The 23,268-nt window shown below is 35.5% G+C and overlaps 1 protein-coding gene across 1 annotated transcript in view; it reads left to right on the top strand.

The window, feature by feature from the left end:
- The window catches only part of SERPINE2 (serpin family E member 2), a 30,869-nt gene extending 8,418 nt beyond the window's left edge, over positions 1-22,451 (top strand). Inside the window, exons 2-9 of the mRNA XM_026664233.2 lie at positions 9,243-9,517; positions 11,653-11,880; positions 12,820-13,017; positions 14,186-14,384; positions 14,471-14,571; positions 16,879-16,965; positions 18,493-18,576; positions 21,690-22,451. Of these exons, the coding sequence (XP_026520018.1) occupies positions 9,262-9,517; positions 11,653-11,880; positions 12,820-13,017; positions 14,186-14,384; positions 14,471-14,571; positions 16,879-16,965; positions 18,493-18,576; positions 21,690-21,727 (1,191 nt within the window). The 5' untranslated portion in view covers positions 9,243-9,261 and the 3' untranslated portion in view covers positions 21,728-22,451. The remainder of the gene's footprint in view (positions 1-9,242; positions 9,518-11,652; positions 11,881-12,819; positions 13,018-14,185; positions 14,385-14,470; positions 14,572-16,878; positions 16,966-18,492; positions 18,577-21,689) is intronic.
- Positions 22,452-23,268: the final 817 nt, after the last annotated feature.

The following is a 23,268-nucleotide window of genomic DNA, read 5'->3' as shown; positions in this document are numbered from 1 at the left end:
CACAGGTTTTGTTTCTTTTTCTTCTCTCTTTCTCCCCCCGCCCCTCAATCTCTCTAGGAGAGGCTGCTAGGATCTGACTCTGTATGTACCTCAGAACATTTCTCTTGTCAGTATGTGATACTGTGTATTAAAAAATTTTGTAGTCTCTTTGAGCAAGATGTAGGTCTGTGTTTGCAGCTAACAGTTTACCAAATTTTCCTTAGCATACAATGTAACAATAAACAAGATCATATCTATTATCAGTCTGGTATAAATATTACATTAGATTGAGCCTTGGAACTAGCATATTGGTGAATCTGGTGAGCTGCATTGAATTGAGCTGTTGGCTTTTCATGCAATTGTGCACACCACTGAAGTTATCTTACACATCTTCTAAGAGTACTGTCAAGAAACTCCGACATCCTATACTCAGTTTTTAATATTTGATCTTACTATAGAATATTTGCTTATTAAGCCTCTTGCTGACTTCCAACAAGAAGCTACAATACTTGAAAATGTGGTTTTACTACTATATGTGAGAAAGGTTGTCAAAAGTCTATGTCAGAAAGGATGAACTGATGTCACATGCAATATTTTGTCATGAATGATGGTAAAAAAAGTCAGGGATTACTTTTTTAAAAATGTAGACAAATTCTTAATGCATGCAATCTGCAGAGAAAAAGAATATCCTGTTGGCTGACCTTAATGAATGGGTGGAAACAAGATGAGAAGGTATTAAAAATGATTGCCATTTGTAAACCCAAGAATTAATGTGAGTGGTAACTTTGGTGAGCAGCTACTTAGAAAAATATTAGATTTGCATACATGATTTAAGTTTAATCCTACTTGGGTGTATACCTGGAAAGGAACAAATAAGCATGATTTATTTACTTATTTATTATGAATTGTTTTTAAAAATTAATGAAGAATGCAAAAGTGATAAGATATTGGAATATGGGGCAGACTGTTATTTGATATTGTCAAGAGTGAATTCTGGGAAAATTGTAGAAAAAAAGGAAAGCGGTGAAAAAAATTACCTGGAAACTAGAATGACTTAAGAAAAGAAGGTGCAGGTTATATATATGAAAAAATATTAGAAAATAATTTCCAAATTGAATGACAGGAAAGTAGACATAAGTGGATGTAGAAATTAAATTCATAAGAAGCATGAAAAAGAATATTTGATAGAATCATGAAGTCAAAATGGATCTGGATAAAAAGGCATATAAGAAACTCATTTAAAAACAATTAAAATCTAAAAAGGGGAGAAAATACCAAACTTACCACGTTTTGGACTATCCATAGCTTCTGAATGCTTTTCAAGGGCATCTCCTTGCAAACTGTATTGTAATAGCCAATTGAGTGACTAAGGAAAAAGTGACAGTTCCAGGAGAGGCTACAATTCATGCACAAAATGAAACTGTGCAAAGGCCTTTATGCCACAGATAGCACCTGCTCCTTAAACAGGAGCTATAAGCTCAAGAGGACTCTGAATTTGTGAATGAAGCTCTGTGCAGGGCTCAGCCACATCTGGAGGGCTAGAATTTCACATGATCTTCCTTCTGTTTTTAGTTACACTTTCTACGTTTATGCTCTCTACTATTATCTAATCAATTTATTTTTTAGTTGCCATATATGTGACTCTAGGAAGCTTACAATAAAAATAGATAAAATATATACAATATAAAATAACAATAAATACCCCACGTCATTAACAAAGCTAGGAGATTTGCTCTGTCCCACATCTGGACTCCCAAGTTCAGGCCAAAAGCCAAGTTTCCAAGGCCTAGTTGACAGGATTGGAACCAATCTGAACTACCAAAAATAATGTTCCAAAGGATGATGGACTCCGCAACAGAAAAGGTTCTCCTCCTGGGCTCTTAGATTGCCAAGGCTTCTTAGATTGATAGCAACCTCAGCACACTCCTTTTGTCTCAGTGAATAGGATGGGTAAAAACAACTGGGAGTGACGGTCCCACACTGAGCTAGTCCAAAGCCATGAACAGCTTTAAAAATGACTAGCAGCACCTTGAATTGTACCTGGAAGCACTGGGAACCCATACAGTAAACACAGCAGTGGTTTGCTATACTGTGCCCATGTGCCAAAACAACTATCACCATTAAAAGCCCACATTGTCATATTGTATACCAACTGAAGCTTCCAAATAATCTTCAAGGATGTCCTCATGCAAAGTGCATTACCAGTAATCCAATCTGGTGATCATGACGAGCGGAGTTATGGCCTAGCGGTGAAGATGCTTGCCTCTCACTTGGAAAGTTGAAAGTTCAATTCTAGGTAGTTGCAGATGTTTCTCTCCTAGGGCACACACACAAAATTATTTGCTGCCAACTCCACATGGCATCAGGAAAGGCATCTGGCCAGTAAATACTACGCTCCTGCCCTGACTCTACCTCAAATTAAGGATTACAGGGTCGTAAAAAAAGGGGGGAGGGGAATCTGATATGACAAAAAATGATACCATTAGCACTCTAATTTTCCCATTTATTTTGGAGAGTTGTAGCATTTATATACTGTGTCTTTCCCAATATTGTGTCCAATGGCTTTCCTTTTGCAGTCCTTTTTTGCAATCATTTTATTGAAGTTTATAAATACAAAGATAAAACAATAATACAAACTAAAGACAATGTAAACAGTACAGATATAAAAAAGAAAAGAAAAAGGATCTATAAAAATTTATTCCCACCTATTTCCACACAAATATAAACAATTTCAGTAATTTAACACCTTCTCTAGTACAGGTAGGCCTCCAGATACGATAGGTCACTTAATGACCATTCAAAGTTATGACAAATTCCCCATCATGTTTCAAAGTTAGGAGGCACCCTGCAGTCATTTGCCCTTGTAGTTTCTTTCCCCATTAGGTATTGAAAATAAATTCTCCATCCCTGCCCTCCAATCTCGATAATTTTTAACCACTTAATTTGCTAAATTTTCTGCATCCTGGAAAGATCTGTAAGTTACTTACAGATGACTCACTGCCAAGCTGAAGATATAGGAAAGGAAACAAGCAAGCAAGCAATGAAACTCTTCCCACAGCTTTTTGCCTTGAGCAGTTGAAGAAAAAGTTATTCATTAAAGAAAAAGTGGCTATAGCACAAATGTGCACCAAATGCTATGGCAGAAGCTGGGTCCTAAAGAGAGTCAAGACAGGCAAGCAAAAAGCTTGGAAACTTGAAACTTCTTTCCAAAGGTTTCTAAGCTTTCTGCTGTCTAACTGCCTTTAAGACCCAGCTTCTGCCTTGAACATTTGCTTCACATTTGTGCTTTACACACTTGTGCTTTGGGGCTGAACTTTTTCTTCATCTCTTTTCTTTGCTTGATTGCTTCCTTTCTACTCTTCAACCTGGAGTCAAGGTAAGGAAAGATTCTGTCACCTCTTTCCAGGCATGCAGTAAATTTAACAATGACGGATAGAGATTGAAGCTCAAAGGTGGAAAGTTTACTTTTAGTACCTAATGGAGAAAGGGGACAAAGATCAGATTTTTTTTTCTTTAAAGAAGAAATGTGAGTTTTTGGAGGGAGAAGGGGATTAAGTAAGGGAAAGCTTTTGGGAAACTTGTCCTGAGCCTGCTGACTTTGCATAAAATAGGCTGGCATCACCAAGAGCCAGGAGAGGTGTGCAATCTCCAAATTGCCAATGGATTGGAGCAGAAGGCCAGCCCACAAATTGGGTTTCAAGCATGGAAGCTTCTTTGGAAGCCTTTCTGGCTTTGGAACATGGTGCTATGCCCAAATCTATCTGATCTGTTACCCTTGCTGTCCTGTTTTGGGATTTCAAAACTTTCTGCTCCTTGTCTGCCTCTTTTATGGACCCATCCCTCATGTTCACTTAACAATCCCTGAGTTCCTGTAACAGTGGTATCAGAGAGAGCAGGGGATAGGGATTGTGAAGAAGGCTATCTCACTTAATGGTTGTCACTACTTGTAATGGGCAGGCTCCATTATCGTCATAGGTTGAGGGTGACCTGTATTTCCATTTTAAAAAATACTCTTCTTCCCATATCTCATACATTATCATACTTCAACGTTCAGTCCTAATTAGCAAAGGTCTCTTAATAGCTGTGAGAAGTAGCAATCTGTATTTTAACCTTAATTTTTAAAAAATGAATTTTATAATTCAATTTATCACTTTAAGAAATAAAGCAAGAAAAATCGTTCCCCACTTACAAACAAATCCTTAATGCCTCATCGCTAAGTCCTGATCAAAAGGAAACTCTGTTAACAGATACCAGAAATCACAAAATACATATTTTAAGCTTGATTAAGCTCACTTTGAAGACCACTTTTTACTTTTTAAAAAATTGATTTATGGTCCCATTAAAAATTACCCCACAACTTGATTTCCTAGTCATTTTCTATATCTCCTTTCAGGAAGAGCTGAATAGTTTCTCTTTGTTTCTTCTCAAAAACAGTTTCCTTGATTTCACATATTCTTTTTGTAAATCCAAAATAAGAAAGCTTTCCAAGTCACTCTTCTGATTTTTTACTTGTATAATTATTAAGACACCATCTGGTTTTATCTGAAAATCCATTTTGGCATCTTTTTCCATAGCACTGTTATACTTGGCATTTTAAAGTCTGTCTTCAGATCCACAGCATCTTTTTTCATGTTATTTTTGTAATTTAAACTCCAATTTGAATCCACATTGAAATCAATCCCAGCCTCTGTTTTATCCAACAAAATCTGTTATTCTTCCATGTCCTCTGTCACAATATCAGGCAATCTTGTAAGTAATTTCTGAGTACATTGTTCTTCTTTTATAGTCAATAATATAGTGTTGCATTGTATTAATTGGCCTTTTCTCCTTTAATTATAATTTAAGTATAATTGTTCCTTCCTCTAGGAGAGCCTTCAAGTCCGCTCTTATCATCTGTTTATTTTTCCTATCAACAAAACTTTCCCACGGGATTATTTCTTACAATTAAATTTAGAAACTTCATAAATTATTATATAAATTTTTAAACAGTCTACAAGAAAATATTCTTTCAAATTCATCTTGCCTCTTGACTTTTCAAAATCAACATTTTAGTTCCCCTTTTGTTGTTTCTTAAAAAATCAAGCTTTTCTTTTTAATGCTTAAAGTTACATGGTGCTTCTTTCATCCATAGATAAAAAGAGATTTTCCCAGTAACATAATGAAACCTCCCTTTGGAATGTTCTTAACTTCAATTAATAAGCAGCTTTGTAAAATAGTTAGGAGAAAAGGTAGGTGAATTCAGTGTCTTTTTAAAAGGTGCTGAACTTAGTGTAGGCACAATGATTCCTTCACTCCACCCCCACCCCCCCCACCTCAACAATTGGAGCTCTCAAACTTACTGGTAATTTGCTGATCCTTGACTGAATAAATAAATACTAGAACTTCTGGAAATTGTTATTGTACTATCTGCTTGCAAGAGATTATGTATGGAGAAAATTTATGGATGATCCATGTTATCTCCCTAATCCGGAGATGAGTACCAAGAAACTGATCCACTCACTAGCTATTAATTTCACCAGTTATTGGCTCCATGAAAGGCAGGGCTGTGTTCAGTTCGCCATTGGTCTCACTGGAAGTCCTTTCACCTTACATACTTGATAGGGCATTCTATCTTATTTTTTGTAACCTAGAGGTTGTTATTTTAACAATTAGAATTGTTTGTATCTTCTGGGGATGAGATTTGTTGGATCAGGATTCATTTGAAAACTGCTCTGCCATCTTTTTGTTGTTGAGTGCTAATGGATTACATTCTGGTTCAAGTAGAGTTCATCCTTTTGTACAGGTCTGTTGTTACTTGAAAATATTAGGAAATATTTCACAAATTTACTTTTCCTTGATGTAGAATCATTAAGTCAGCCATGCATAAGTACTGTTTAGCTCTGCCTATTAATAAAGTGTGAGGAAGGAATGGGTAGAATTTTAGTGAAAGCCATGTTTAATTATAAGTTGTGGGCAACTTTTCTAAAAGATACATTTTTAAGAGTAAATATTCTTTACTTTGCCCTATTAGGTGCTTATATGAAACAAATTGTTGCATTGCCATCTAGTCCTGGAAAGCAGCTATCTATCCATTTATAGTACAATATGCAGCCTGTTTTAGAACCTTCTTCAACCTGGTGCGTCAGTGTTGGATTACATTTCCAATAATTCCAGGCTGAGTGAAGGTGTTTCATTGTACATTTGAATTGTTTTATTATTTTGTCTGTCTTTAACCTATTGTAAGCTGTCCCAGCATAATCTGGTTCTTTTACGCAGCATACACATTTTAAAAATTAGGAATTTTAAAATTTTAGAATAAGAAAAACAATTCCTAGAAAATTTTTATGGTTGTTACATAACCGTTTGTGAAAGGCATTTAGAAATTGCTGTCTTATTAACAGTAGTCTTTTAAAAAAGAGCTGATCCATGGACTTCTAGGAAAGCTTAAACGATGTTGAAATCTTTTCTCAATAAGCTGTGGACCAATTTTATTTTTTCCAGCCCAACAGAATGTAGATAGAAATTATGTTAAAGCTTGGTAGTTTTATCTCTTAGTAGGATAACGCTAGGAGAGAACATAATGGAACAAATTTGATAAGGCAGGAGAAAGAGATTGAAAATGGACCAGATCAATGTGGGGGCTGTGGAAGAAAACACTGCTTTCCCCATCCATATCCATCCTTATATGAGAGGCGTTCTGGGCTGCTGCTTAAAATGTTTGCAGCTGCTCCTTTCTAAGCCCTCCCACCTGCAAGACATGTGACTCAGAGCAGACCATATGGAGCCTTCCCTCTCCTTCCCAGTGCACACTATTATATAAACGCACTGAGATGCAACACAAAGGAAAAGAAGAAACACTACCACAGGTACAACACGTTTTCCTCTCACACAGAAGAAACTACAGATGCTTTATTTTGGCATTGCAGATAAAGGGATTGAAAGCATTCTAGAAGACATGCTTTGTGTGCTTACCCTGTTTTCTTTATTTTTTCCAACCAATTGAATTTTGGGAAGAAATTATCCAAAAGACAATAGAATGCTGTCTAACTGCCTACATATCCTGCCATTATCTCCACTGTAAACTCCCCTTTTCAATCACATGATTCAGAATAAAGCAGGCACCATCTGTTCCCATGATTCCCAAGGTACACTTAATGTAAAAACCCACAAAGATGCAACAGGAAGGCAGAGAAGGAACATATACACGTACACAGTAACTTATATGTACTATCTTCACATATAAATAAGCAGGCAATGGCAACATGTATGCACATCCTGATTAGTCCCCTAAGATAAAATAGCATGCTCAGACTTCTCTGTTACTTCATTACTTGGAATGAAAACTTCTACTTCTAATGATAGAACTGATAGATGCTTTCTGATCAATCAAGTATAACTGATGATAAGGTTGGAAACATTTCTAGAAGCCATGTTCTGCATACTTGAGTTTTCTTTTTTTTAATTTTGAGAAATTGGATATTGCTTTAGGAATGCCCATTTACCATCTTTTAAGGAAATATTAGCATATGCACTGAAAAAGAAATAAAGCATTATTGTTTTGCATAGCACGAGCTTGCTTTAGACAAATATCGCTCTCCACGGGAGATGAGTAATTCAAAAATGTGAAAAGTAAATAAAATCTGAGCAGCATTTCAATAGTATAGTGTTCCATTGTATTAATGGGCATAAGCTTGCAAGATAACTTATTTCATAATAAGCTATCTTGCAAGCTTAGTTAAATTAATAATATAAATACATAATTATTTCTGAATTGCATTGTATAAAATTGTTGAGCATTGTTCACTGAAATGCAAATGACAAAGCAGGAAAGCAAGAGCTAAACTGTGAAGTGTTCACAGTTCTTCCTATTATATGTATTCTGCTAAAAGAATTGTGAACTAGTTAATTGAATAATTATTCTATATAAAAAATTCTCTCTGCCTTTATAGAATAATCCTGGTTTTGAGACCTGATTTTTCATTGACTTCCAGTTCCTAATCAAAGTCCTAGCCCTTAAAATCCAGTACAGCACTTACCTCAGGAATTTTCCTGTAAAAAATTGACTCCATTCATTTGATCCAATTATCTTGAGAGTTTCCTGCTTATAAACCTTGTAATCAATGGGAGTTAGTCACGGTAGTAGGCCTTGTCCATGGTAGCCTCTGTACTATTAAACAAGCTTACCTACTCACTTTCTGGAAGTTTGTAACTATTGTGATGATATTGTACAGCAATGCTTTCTCAACATCAAAAACTTTCCCACCCAGCATGCCATCTGGGAGTTGAAGTCTGAAGTTGCTGAGATTGAGAAAATACTGTTGTAGAATGACTGCCAGTGAAAAAATTACTGTTGCAGTTTTGCAAATGAGGTGTTGCCTTAACATTTTAGAGAGAGGAGCTGTGTTTGCACTGCAGTTAGTTTATCCACTTATCCTATTTGAATACTCAAGGTGTTATCTCTATTAGGATACTTATAGACATTTTTATGCCTACTAAAGCATGGTGTTAGTGAAAAAGCCTTTAAACAAAAGATCTTAAGTTTTTTTCCTGCTCTAAATTATTCATTTTGTTTCAATTTGTTACCATCTCCTGTTCCGAAACACACACAAATAGGGTCCTTGATCAGTGTTGCTTATTGACTGCAAAATCAAATTTTATCCTTTGAACAATGCCCAGAAAAGCAAGACAGGAGATTAAAGAAAGTATAGTTTATGTAACCAATATCCTTTAAAGATAACCATGTTTTCAGCTAAACAGGTGAAAGTGCTTCAACATTTGCTTTATTCTGTTATTGAGACTTGGAGTTTAGAAGTAAAATAAGATTTTTTTCAGATTTTATTCAAGGGAGAAAAAAATGACCAGAATTAAGATATGATTAAATTAATAGGCAAATTATGACTTCAGAACTGTGAAAATGCTTTTCCCGTAAAAGGATGTTTTTAGAAGCAAGTATAAAAAGTTAGCATACTTTAAAATATATTATGATTAAAGCTGCTGTATTGCTCAGCATGGGATCATGGAGATACTGACACAATAGCATAAATCATCATTGAATCTGGATGTATTTACTTCCATTAACAATTTGCTGCAAATAATTGGCAGCTTTTCCTCTTGTGGTGGTGTAGTTTATATGGGTGAGGGGTACTGATTTAAAATTTGAATCTGTGAAGCTAGGTAAAGTACTATGGACCACAGAAGTTAGGAGTTTTAGAAGAAGTATCTGCACACCAGACTCACAAGCTTTGGGTCATTTTATGTCATATACATTCTTTGTTCTCTTTTAGGTTGCCCTAGATTGGAACCATGTATTGGCATTTTCCTCTCCTCTTTGCTGCCTTGACGTCAACCTATGTGTGCTTTCCTCAAAACCATTTGTCACTGGAGGAATTGGGATCAGACATTGGAATCCAAGTTTTTAATCAGCTGGTCAAAACCAGAGCTGGTGATAATGTTGTGGTTTCTCCGCATGGAATTGCATCAGTGCTTGGGATGCTTCAGCTAGGAGCAGATGGCAAGACAAAGAAGCAGCTGACTACAGTGATGAGATACAGTGTAAACGGTCAGTGGTTTTGATCTATTTCCAGATATGGGCTTTTTGTATTGATTTCTGAAATAAATTCATCTGTGCCATAACTTTTCCATAAGCACGCAAAGAAATCTGTAGGAAAACAATGGTTACTGTTGCTCAGTACATTAAACAGTTATCATGTCCTATTGCATACTAAGTAGATGACAGTGAAGCATTATCTCTCACACCAGAAGGCATTCTTGGCTCCAGTGTTTGGCACGAATGCTGAGCACAGTAAATCTAACAAGAACTGATTTCTTGGTTCCAGACTAAGCAGCATTGAATTTCATTGCCAAAAATGTGCCGAAAGCACAAAATGCCACCTGCCTCTTGCTCCTGGTGCAGGATGCATACATATCCATGTGACCGTTTATATGATATTTATAAAATATTATTGTACTTCCTGGCAATTTAATAGTATAATCTGCCAGTTGTGGGAGGAGAGTAGTTGCCATATCATTGCCCTTGCCATATCAAACTTTACAGAGTTCTACCAGTACTTTTCTGCTCAGCTGAATGCTTTTTTTCAGCTCACATCCTTGGTGTTTTTCCCATCCATAAACTTTCCCTTTAATGTTTTGTATTGAAGCTTAATAAGAAAACCACCATCTTGTCACAGATTGCTTCAATGCCAAATAACCTAATAACCAAGTAGTGATCTTTTTGTTTACTATGGGATGCACTTTTCAAACTAGAGGATTTTATTACCTATGAAATATGCGAGCAGAGAAATAGAACCATGGTTTAAGTACTCTGACATATATACTGTGATTTTCCCTCCATCTGTCCTGCAGATTCGATCTGTTTAGTGTAATTAACTGTGTGGGAGACAGGCTCCCATCCTTAAAAGACTGTAGCTTTAGTTATTGTATTTGTGTCAGATTTTTGCTAAGTATGTTCCAGGATGTATAATCCTTAGTTACCCTAGAAATTTCCTAAAACAGTCTCCCTGAAACAATAAATCTTCAGATGTTTTAGGACTACCACTTCTAGATCTTCTATTTATAGCACAGCCATTGGCCCTAAGAATTCTAGATTGTATAGTATCAATATAGTAGGAGGCATACATTGGATAAGACTTTTAAAAACAAATTTAGAGCTAGAGTCCATTGAAACAGTTACAGCTGCTTTTGTTTGTGATTTAAGGCTTTCTACTGAAGAGAGTGCTAGTATCAAGTCATAATAAATAAGACTATAGGATGCAACAAGAACCTTTGTTTTTGTTTTAACTGATCTCTTTGACTCTAGAAAATCACAGGTGAACAGCAGCAGATTGGCATCTACTGATGATGAGCTGTAATAGATCACAAAGAATTCCTGCTTCCTAGATTTGTTTTTAGCACTGTCAAAACTCAGAAAGTTCTTCCATAGATTCTTAATTGGGAAGAAAGCTACCATTATCAGGTTTATAAGAGTCAACTTATAGGGGAAGATGGGCAACATAAAAGTGAATTAATTAATTAATTAATTAATTAATTAATTAATTATTTATATTTACTAAAAAAATTAATGTTTGAACATTTGCGTAGATGTTCTGTCATTACTGATCCCTTCTTGATCCACTGTTTGAGGATTCTAGACTGTGAGTTCTAGTTCTACCTTAGGCATGAAAGCCAGCTGGGTGACTTTGGGCCAATCATCTCCTTTCAACTCAAACCTACCTCACAGGCTCATTGTGTGGGGAAATAGAAGGAAAAAAGATTATTATGTATGTTCACCGCCTTGAGTTATTTATAAAGTAATAAACGCGGGATAAAAGAAAAATCTAAATAAATAAAATTGTAGTAAAAAAATAAAGTTAGATTGTGTGCTTACCTTTTTCTTAATTGACTTCTCTAACCCAAATAATTATTGTTTTATATATCTCCGTTGTTAATAAACTAGTTCATTTATGAGGTTAAAACAAAACAATCAGTACAATAAAACAGATCAGGAGCAAAATCTCCTGAAGAGAAGTAAAGAGAAGTAAAAACTTGAGTGATATGACTGTGCCACATAATCTTCTAATGATGGTGACCAAACAATTTATAAATGAGAAGGCCCTTTAGCCACTGAATGATTCCAATTGTTTAAAGTGTCTGTGTATATCTGTGTCTATATACTCTCTTCATTTGTTCTTCAATCAGGAGCTGGTAAAGTATTGAAGAAGATAAACAAAGCTATCGTCTCAAGGAGGAATAAGGATATTGTTAAAATTGCAAATATAGTTTTTGCGAACAGTGGGCTGAAAATGGAAGCGCCTTTTGTTTCTAGAAACAGTGAGGTGTTTCAGTGCCCTGTCAAAAATATAAATTTCAAGGATCCGAATGCTGCTTCTGACACCATGAACCAGTGGGTCAAAAATAAGACTGAGGGTATGTGACAATTTTCTTTTTCTCACTCTCCTTCTCTACTTCAACTTGTTGTTTCTTTTCCCCAATGGCTAAAATTTTAGTTTCAACCATTGTGTAGTGGCATAAGAATATAGCTCACCATGTGACTTCTCTTAAGTTGCTTCAGTTTTTTACTTACCGTATTTGCCGGCGTATAAGACAACTTTTTTGCCCTGAAAAACCTGCCTCCAATTGGGGGGGTCGTCTTATATGCCGGGTCGTCTTATACGCCAGCAAATAGTAATTGGGAAGCACTGCGGCTGCCAGCGGCTGAGGCACTTTTGCGGACCGTGGAAAGCGAATCCTGTGAAGCCGAAAGGAGCAGCCAGCCTTCTCCCAGCTCCCAAGGAAGCGAGGCTCGCACCGCCCGAGCTCCGCTGAGGTATCCGGCTGGGGCTGTCAGGAGTTGTTACCGCTGGCGCGGCTCGCGCGGCTCCAGTCCCGCGTTGCCTCGGGAAGGGAAAGGCAAAACCAGGAGCCGCTGCTGCCATTGCAAAGCGCCGCCACGGCTCTTCCTTTTTGCCTTTCCCTTCCCGAGGCAACGTGGGACTGGAGCCGCGCGGAGCCGCGCCAGCGGTAACAACTCCTGACAGCCCCAGCCGGATACCTCAGCGGAGCCCGGGCGGTACGAGCCTCGTTTCCTTGGGAGCTGGGAGAAGGCTGGCTGCTCCTTTCAGCTTCACGGGATTCGTTTCCACGGTGCACAAAAGTGCCTCAAAAAAAAAAAAGTGCAAAAGTGGAAGGCGTGCGGAAGAGGGGGCGAGTATATAACAAACTATATTTTGAGTGGAAATGTTGGGGGGTCGTCTTATACGCCGGGTCGTCTTATACGCCGGCATATACGGTAATATAATAATAGGTCAAAATATGTCTTTTACTTTCTACTGCTGAATTGAAGTTGGGTTTTGTTTTGTTTTTTAGGTATGATCGACAGTGTCCTAACTCCAGATGATATTGACAGTGTTCTGACCAGACTAGTAGTGATAAATGCAGTATATTTTAAGGGATTATGGAGGTCCCGATTTCAACCTGAAAACACAAAAAAGCGAACTTTCAATGAAGGTGATGGAAAGACTTACCAAGTGCCTATGCTGGCTCAGTTGTCAGTATTCCGATGTGGTACGTTCAATAACATTTTAAAATTATGAAATTTACTCTCCTCTATAATTTTGTAGACTAAGATTAAGTAAAATATTTAATGGCATTGTGCAAATCATTTAGAAAAGAGTTTCACAAAGCTACCCAAGAAAGTGTTTCTCAGAAAGTCAAGGTAATCACATATCTTGAAACTTACATATCCATTTGGAGTCTTCTCTTATCTCCTCAGCATCTTTGAACATCATAAAGATACTGTCACTGGCTTTGTTATGAAACATGTATCCCCGACATCAATCCTAGTATACATTGTCATGAAACAATGGAGAAGCTTTTTCCAACTGCACAGTCGTTGACTATATACAAATAGGCAAAACTTTTGACTAAAATCATATTTTATTATAGTATATCATAGTAATACTGGTAGTCCGCAACTTACAATAGTTCATTTAGTGACTGTTTAAGGTTACAACGGCACTGAAAAAATTGACTTATGACCATTTTTCACACTTACAACCATTGCAGCATCCCTGTGATAGTGATCAAGATTGAATCAAGTCAGACACTTGGTAACTGAGTCATATTTATGTGTTGTGTCCTAGGATCATATAATTACCTTTTGTGACCTTCTGATAAGCAAAGTCAATGGGGAAGTCAGATTCACTTAACAACCCTGTTACAACTGCAATGGTTCACTTAACAACTGTGGCAAGAAAGGTGGTAAATTCAGACAAAGTTCACTTAACAAATGTAACACTTAGCAACAGAAATTGTGGGCTTATTTGTAGTCATAAGTCAAATACTACCTGTAGTCTAATTCTGTAAATATCTGGGTTATTCCTGGTGATAGCTTTAGTTTCTGATCAAAAATTGGCCTTGATTAGCATAGTTGGTATGTTAGTCTGTGGTATTGAAAGCAATAAAACATTCTGACATTTAAAATATCCCAATTAAGTTCTGTTAGGCTTGAGTCAGGAAGATGATTTCCTCCTCCATTCCATTCTTAGATTACCACCTACATTTCATGTCCATTTGATCTTACTTCATGTCAAAATACAAAAACAGTCTTTGTACAAAAGTAGTATTTATATTGGCCCTCCCCATCCACATCTGTAGGCTGATTAAGAATAACACTACAACATTCCAATCCGTATGTGTTTTAAGGTAATTTTATTCACTTCCTGTTTTATAGGCACAACAAGCACTCCTAATGACTTGTGGTATAATACTATTGAATTGCCATATCATGGTGAAAGTATCAGCATGTTGATTGCTTTGCCTGCACAAAGTTCAACTCCCTTGTCTGCTATTATTCCTCACATTAGCACAAAAACTATACAGAGCTGGATGACAACTATGGTTCAAAAGAGAATACAGGTCATTTTGCCCAAGTATGTAATTTTTTTCTCATTTTAATAGAACAAATACAATTACTAGTTTTACAGCTAGTCTCATACATTTGATGTGGCTCCCCTAGGTTTACAGCAGAAGCAGAAACAGATTTAAAAGAACCTCTCAAGGAACTTGGTATTCGAGATATGTTTGATCATTCAAAGGCAAACTTTGCAAAAATAACAAGTGAGTTACAATCTATTGCTATTGTTTATGCCTTTAGGAATTACAGATAGAATAAATAGAATAAATTGATGTTTTGACTTTATGTATATTATTCTTGAATATAAATTTGAAAAGGAAACCTGGGATGCTACATTATTTTCCAGCAAATAGATAACAGATAACAGATAATCAGAGTTGGAAGGGACCTTGTAAGTCATCTAGTCCAACCCCCTGCCCAAGCGGGAGACCCTACACTATCTCTGACAAATGGCAGTCCAATCTCTTCTTGAAAGTCTCAAGTGATGGCACTCCCACAACTTCCGAGCTCAAGCTGTTCCATTGGTTGATTGTTCTCACTGTCAGAAAGTTTCTCCCTATTTCCAGATTAAATCTCTCCTTGTTCAGTTTCCATCCATAATTCCTTGTCTGGCCTACAGGCGCTTTAGATCTCCATATGTTGAACCATAGCTTTCATTTTGATTGACTATTGGCTGTGCTGATTGGGTCTAGTGAGAATTATGGTTCAACAGTCTGAAGAACATTAGGCTACATTTGGTATAAGGTCAGAGGTGCATGTTTTTCTATGTTATGTGTTTGATTTACATCAGTAATGTGAAAAATCTGATTTATAAATAGAGAAAATTAGCACACTGTGCTAGTTTATGTTCTCTTGAGACAAAAATTAGAGAACCCCATTTTATCCTAGTCCAGCCGAGATTTATTCATTTATTATTTATCTATCAAATTTATATAACCTCCCACCTCACCTATGGATGGTACATAATAATGTAATGATGAGGCAAAATATTGTTTCTCAACAGTGCATGAACCCATAAAGATGGATTGAATGAGCTATGGTTGGAAAGATGATGTTGGTTTCTGCTACATGCATATATTTGTTTAATTTTGATTATGAAATTATGTCAAAATTGTAATCATGTAACATATTATGATAATTCTGAATGGTAATGGTAAATAGGAGCTGAAGAACTGCAATACCAGAATGTAGTATTGCAGGCTAACTCTGCCCACTGCCAGGAGTTTGATCCTCATAAAGGAAAATATTTATAGCTCAGGGTTGACATGCGAGATCTCTTTACTAGCACTGATGATGTTACCTGGTCTGGGTAATTAAGCATCTGCAAGAAAACAAGCAAGAAAAACAAGCAAGGACCTCTCAGTTCGATCCTGACCAGCTCAAGGTTGACTCAGCCTTTTATCCTTCCAATGTAAATAAAATGAGGAGACAGATTGTTGGGAACAGTATACTGACTCTGTAAACTGTTCAGAGAGTACTGTAAAGCAGTGGTACTCGACCTTTCTGTGTCCGTGGACCAGTAGTGGTGGTGGTGGTCAGGTGGGCAGAATGGGACAACTTGCCACAGCCAACTCGCTGTGACCAACTCACCATGGCCAACTCACTGCAGGACAATTTAACAATTCTATTTAATTATTTAAAATAAAAAAATATTTTAATTTTTGCAATTCACAATTAATTCTGTCTCTCACTTTCTTTAATGATTCTATTTCAATATTTCTTTGATATTAGTGTAACTCTTGTCCCGCAGTGAGTTGTTCTGAAGCAAGTTGGCAAGTTGGCTGTGGCGAGTTGGTCATGGCAATTCGGCCATGGCGAATTGTCATAGACCCTGGGGAGAGATTATTTTGTTTGTGCACCCGCCACTCACGCAAATGGAACTTCATGCGCTAACTCACTGCTTGCATGTCACTTTGCACCTAGATTAACAAGATATTTAGAAATACCTTTTAAGTAATTGGACTATTAGCTATGAAAGTTATATGGCTCACAGAAACATAAGATTAGTGTATCTTAAAGTTTACATTGTTCAGGGTGTGTATATATGGTACTTATTTTTTTAAAAAAATATGCTGATTTGCATTGGTTTTCCTTTTATAAAAGAATAAAAAAATAAACCTTGTGTATTAAATAATTTTGAAAAAAATAATTCATTATGCCTGGAACTTGGATCCATTCATGTAGACTTTTGGAGTGTTTCAATAAACAAATGTAGTAAGTGGTTAATACCTCTTGATCACTTTTGCGTGTAATTGCTTTGTCTTGCCCTACAATAAATGTTTTAATTTGTACTGATTCATATGACATGAATATCATCATTGGAACTTTTTATTAGATTAGAAGATAACAGTATCTGTAATAAATAAAATTAGAACCACGTGTGAAATATTTTGATATGAATGGAAATCACATGTATGGAATCAGATTTTCATTAACTTTTGTTGCTCTGAGTTTTCTTTAATTGAAAATGAAATTTCATTCATACATGTATGTTATGGTTGACCCCATAGGATCAGAAAACATTCATGTATCTCAGCTCTTGCAAAAAGCAAAAATTGAAGTAAGTGAAGATGGAACCAAAGCTTCTGCAGCAACAAGTAAGTATTTGTTTGATTTAAAACACCAAAAAGTTTTACAAATACTGAAATAACATTAAGAAGCTATATTTTAATCCATTCCAAAAGCTCCCCTCACTTTTTTAAAAGCCTGGTGAATTTATTCTTATATAAGACAAAAAATTAATAAAGAGGCATTTGGAATTTGTCCTGAACATTGTAACATAGAATATTATTTCCTAACTATTACAATCGGACCAAAATACAGTTTAAGGATTCCATGTTAATTCTGCCAAGAAGAAATTTTGCTGGATCCTGACCAACAGTCCTGATTTAAACTATTCTCTACAGAGCTCTAATATAACCATGCATGCAGATCTGAGCACTAGAATACAGTAATTTAAAACTTAATACCGGGGTGGGATTCAAATTTTTTAACAACCGGTTCTGTGGCCGTGGCTTAGGTGGTGGGCATGGCTTGGTGGTCATGTTATTGGCTGGGTGTGGCCAACTCAATATCATTGAGTTGAAGCACACATCTCTTCCCCTGGCCTCTCATGACTGTGGGGATGCTGCAACAGTTGTAAGTGTGAAAAATGGTCATAAGACACTTTTTTCAGTGCCATTGTAACTTTGAATGGTCACTCCACACAAGCAAAGTACCAGAAAAGGAGGGGGGGAAAGCTCCAGAGACGTTCCAGAGACAGGAAGTCTAGTCCTGCCAAGAATGTAATAAGGGTTAATGGAGAGGCAGTTTCTGTAAGCAACACCAGAATGTTTCCTTCCTGCCTTCCTTACAGGATTAGGCCAGTAATTTCTTCTAACAACTGGTTCTTTGAACTGCTTAGAATGTTAACAACCGGTTCTAGCGAATAGGTGCAAGCTGGTAGAATCCCACCCCTGCTTAATACTGTATTTCATACTATCTCTACTTGTAATACTTTTTCAAGTATTGGTGTATATTGATTTAGAAAATATTTTACTGTCTAACTTGGCACAGGTAACTTAATTATATGTACAAATAAAATAGCTGGTATATTGTACTGAAATCTTAAATGTTACATATTTGCTTCATACTTACAAAAACATTGGTTGCACTTACAATATAATCTTTTTTAAATATGCATTCTTAAAAGATCTGTATTCAGTATCAAAAGTATGTATGACACTATCCTGTTTTTCCTGTTAAAATTTTCATGTTCTTCTTAGAGCCTTTTGGAATACATGAATTTTATCCATTTATAATTAAATATTGATATTTGAATTTGAATACGGCTCTTAGAACCTTGTACAAAATTAAACAAAAGTGACTGGCAGGGGGAAAAAACTGTTTTTGCTAAAACTAGACCATTTGCATTATTCTTTTTGTTGTTTTTCTTCCATGATAGAAAGTTGCACATTTTAAAGATCTGTTTTAACTGAGAAAAAAATAATTTATTTTTTAAAAAGCATTTTTTCAACTCATAGAATGTTTTTATCTAACTTGTAAAAAGATAAGTTAATTTCATATGGTAGTGATTCCGAGAAGGGAACACGTAATCATTCAAGTTTTTGTTCTGTTTTGTCTAGCTGCAATTGTAACAGCTCGGTCATCACCTCCTTGGTTTGTAGTGGATCGACCATTTTTATTCTTCATACGGCACAACCCTACAGGTAATTCTATGTCACACTTTTTAATATATTAACTAAATTCAGACAGCATTCCTCCATAGACCTGCAGCTCAAAAACATTTCAGACTTGCTTCCGTGTCTTTCAAAATAAGGTTCCCAAACTCTTTCTACTTTATTGTTAATAAGAAATGTCTTTTCTTGACAGCAACATAGTAATCTGCAGCTGTGCAGGATTTAAACACTTAGGAATTGTTGCCAGGAACAAGCAGATTCTGTGTTTCATTAGTGTATTTCTTAGCTAATCTACATATTATGATGCATGCTTTGAAATAAAATGCCAACTCTTTGGAAGAGCTGAGTTCTGGCATCAGTTCCTAGATATGGGCAGCTTAGGACATCAAAGGCACATTATGCAACTCTGAAGATGCACAGTGGCCAATTGTCAGCTACACATCTCAGAGCTTTGATCCATTTCTCATTGATATTCTAAACTAAACATAAGCCAGTTGCTAGGGAAGCCACTGTTTTCTCCTCCAAATATGACCCTGAAGGGGATTCAAATGATGGTACATGTTAACAACCACAAAAAAAATACATTTAGTGTTTTATCATTTTTTTCTTCCCCTCTACCACAAACTCACATACAGTAAAGACCCAAAAAATTAAATCTGCTTTGATGTAATATTTTAATTATATGATTAGACATATTTAAGAAAATACTGTATTTATTCAATGATGACAGAAAATTTGTGAACTCTTTAGTGCTACCCATAAACTGCAATAATCAAAGCAACAAATGTACACTGAATATGGTATTTAATTTCATTGTACGAGGTACAGTGACAATAAACTAAACTAAAACTAAACTAAATTTCATTTTAATCCTCTTAATAGATATAGATTTAAGTTAAACAAGCAATACAAAAAAACTAGAGTGTAATGTCTAAATTGAATGCACTAAGCCAATATCTAGTGTCTTTGTTGAAAAAAGTATATGATTTAGTTGCCCTTGTCAAAGTAAATGAGAACCACTCTGAGACCAACATATGTCCAACAACCACTTTACACAAAGTTAAACCATGGTTGTTGGACATATCAATTTCGCTCTATTGGGTTCACAAGTTCTTTGTGATGTAGTGCTTTTAAGTGGCTAATCATAAAAGCTCTTGGATCTCTATATCACACACATATACTCACATATGTGTGTGTGTGTGAGAGAGAGAGAGAGAGAGAGAGAATAGAGGAATTAGAAATTAATTGTGGTTCTTTGTACAGGTCCACTGTAGTACATATTTTCTGTCTTGTTGCCTTGCTTCTACCTTGGAGAAAATTACTTTCCTCCTGTTCGTTCTGTCCTTAAGATCTGTCTGTTTCTTAATATTACCTTTGCATAATAAAGACAAATAGAACAATACTGTTTAAAAGTGTAAGATAAAAGTTAATTATCCTTATTGGAATTACCATTATCAGGATATCAAAGATGAGTTTTCAATGCTTTCAGTTCTTCTTCCTGTTTATTTATCACCAGTATATTCAGTTCTCGTTAATGTGCGATGTCCAAGTTTTAACAAGTCCTTAATAAATCTGCAAGGTTTATTTATTAGGAAATTATTGTGACATGTAATTTGCCAGCAGGAAGGAAAGACCATGAAGCATTAAGAATGTGTTTACAAAGTAGCATCATAGTACAGTTTAAAGAACGAAAGCAAAAGAGACAAAACACTAAAAACTCGGATAGTAAGTAAGTGATAGCAAGATAACCAGTTGGCCATATTACCACCCACAAAACACCATACATTTGGGAAGCAAAGATACAAATAAGGTTATAATATAATGAGAGGGTAGTCACATGCCTGGAGCGTAGCTGTGATAAGACTGATTTTGCGCCATTAAGTCAGCTTCAGCTCCCAGTAACCACGTAGATTTTTCCGATGATAGTCGGTCACTAACATGGTCCCACAAGTACAACAGAACAACGTTTAGTTTATCGTACAAAACTAAACTAGTTTTTATCTCTTCAAATCTATGCTTCTGCATAGTGTCTAGATTTTGCTCTTGAATGTTTCTCTCTTCATTAACAGTCTTTTTTTTTTTTCTTGTTCTAACAACTCCAACAGAGTTGTTGTTGTGGGAAAATAGGAGGAAGGTGTGTTGGTGAATATGCTTTGAATTATTTGTAAAAAGAATAAAGGTGGGATATATAAATAAATAAATAATAAAGTCAAATTCGAGAAATATATTCCTGCAGTATTAGCATAAATGAGATATTTGAGCATTCTTAATCTCAGCTGTATTCTGATATATTTAAAATACTTATTGAAATATATTGGTTTTAGACAAATATTGATGAGATTTTTTCAGCAACTAACATAATAAATCTAAACATTAAAAAGATATTTAAGCCCTCAAGTAATTTATTAAAAACATCTAAACCTAGTAAGATATTTATGCAAATATTTATGAGAAATAAAAGATTCATTTGTCAGCTATTTTCTTAATGGTCTTATTTTTTCCCATGGTGAGCAGACACAAAATTTTAATGAACTTCCATGCCCTTACAGAATATTTAGAAAAATATGTCCCTGATTTTGACATAAGCAAAATTAAAAGTCATTAAAAATAGACTCTTATTGGGATATTTGTTTTAAATAAATTGTTTATTGAATTAAAAATATTTTACATGGTTTAAGGATTTTTTAATGAAATAAACTTAATAACGGATTGAAGTATTACAATATTATAAGCATTACAGGCCTGTGGTGGTGCAGTGGTTAGAAGAATGCAGTATTGCAAGCTAACTCACTGCTTACTCCAGGAGTTCGATTCTAAGTGATTCAAGGTTGACTCAGCCTTCCATCCTTCCAAGGTTGGTAAAATGAGGATCCAGATTGTTGGGACAATATGTCAACTCTGTAAACAGCTTAGAGAGGGCTGTAAAGCACTATGAACCAGTATATAAGTCTATTGCTATTGCTATTTGAATCAAACCATAACATTTGAAACACTATGATTTATGAGAATGTAACTACTAACTGCTATCTAGTAGTTATATATCAATCAGTAACTTTAGAAATTGCTGTTTAGATGAACACTTTTGTCTTGAGATTTTGTATTTGTGAATTGATACAATTTCTGCAATAACATTTCTTGTTCAGGTGCTGTTTTGTTTATGGGACAAATCACCAAACCTTGAGTACAGGAAGAGATTCTTTCCTTCTGAAGAAAACTAAAGATTGATGCCTTTGTACTGTTTAAATATTTTTGTACCCTGTTTTTCAGCTATGTACTAGCTTTGGGAATGTTGGTCATCTAGTTTTTGAAAAAGAACCTTAAGTAGCTGGAATTCTTTATGGAAGAATAAAATGCCTTTTTTTGAAAACATTGTAAAGTTCCTTAAAACTACTGATTAGCTCTCTATGCTAACAACTTTTGAAAATTTGTTGTTCTATTTCATATTGTCTTTAAACCCAGTTGAAATTAAAGGGACAAGTCTGATTTTGGTTTGGGTTGGATTTGCTTATGCCTTTCTATTACTACAATTGGATGAGGCATTTGCTAATAGAAAGCAACTGAAAGCTTTAGCATTTTATTTTAGATTGTGCATGTTGCTGAGATTTAAACAACTAATGACCCAATTAATGCCTTTGCATTGGTGTAATGTAAACTTGTCATTGCTAGTATACACTTTCTATAGATTTAAATTTTATATTTTTTGTACAAAGGAAAATAAAATCATAACGAACAGTTCAAAAGTCAAAGTGCAAGAGTCAAAGTGATATTGAAGGGAAATGATTACTCACAATTCAGAAAGTTGAAAGTAAACTGTTACTAACATGAAATTTCCATGTGATAAAATAATTCTGTAAGGATGATCTGCACTTTGGAATACTTCTGTTAAGTAAATTTTCAAAATGTTCCATTCTGTCTGTATGTTAGTAATTTATTATATACAGTAAGGGTGTGATGGCTCAGTGATCAAAGACACTGAAATTGTTAGCTGGAAAGCTGACATCCCAAGTTCAAGCTTCTAGTGCCGCACAACAAAGTGAGCTCCTTTTCTGGTCCCAGCTCCTGCCCACCTAGTGGTTTGAAAGCATGCAAGTGTGAGTAGATTAATAGGTACCACCTCAATAGGAAGGTAACATTCCATGCACCTGTATATATAGCCATGCTGGCCACATAACCATGGAAAATGTCTTCAGACAACACTGGTTCCTTTGGCCAAGAAATGGAAATGAATACCATGCCCTAGAGTCAGACACAACCTTTACCTTTTTTATTTGGAGGAATAATGTCAACTATATTCCTGAAATATTTGTAAGCTACAAATATTTTAAACCAATATCTTCAGATGTAGGAGAAACTATACATTATTGAAATAGCCCTAACATTGTTTTAAAAATGTTAAAATTATTTCTCCCAACAATATAATTACCCTAGGTAAAGCTGTTTTTTTCTTATGTCCTGAAAGAAGTTTGAAACTTTTTCATCTATTGGAAAGTATTTTAATTGTTCCAAATAATATGTGCTTTGAATGTCCTTCAGATATGTTCCTCTTAAAGATAATTTTGGTACATTTCAATGGAAGATTTGTGTAACAGCGTCCACATGGATATGAAGCATATTTTTCTGTGTCAGGCATAAATACTCCAGACGGCTGGATTTGGAAAAAATGTTATATATAATCATGGACATCAGTATTGGTTGTTAAATCAATTGGTTTTTCCAAAATCT

Source organism: Notechis scutatus, chromosome 4, assembly GCF_049901735.1.
Source record: "Notechis scutatus isolate UNSWTSFEM ecotype Mainland chromosome 4, rNotScu1.2, whole genome shotgun sequence".
In the NCBI taxonomy this organism is placed as follows: Eukaryota; Metazoa; Chordata; class Lepidosauria; order Squamata; family Elapidae; genus Notechis; species Notechis scutatus.
This window is presented reverse-complemented; position numbering and strand designations above follow the sequence as displayed.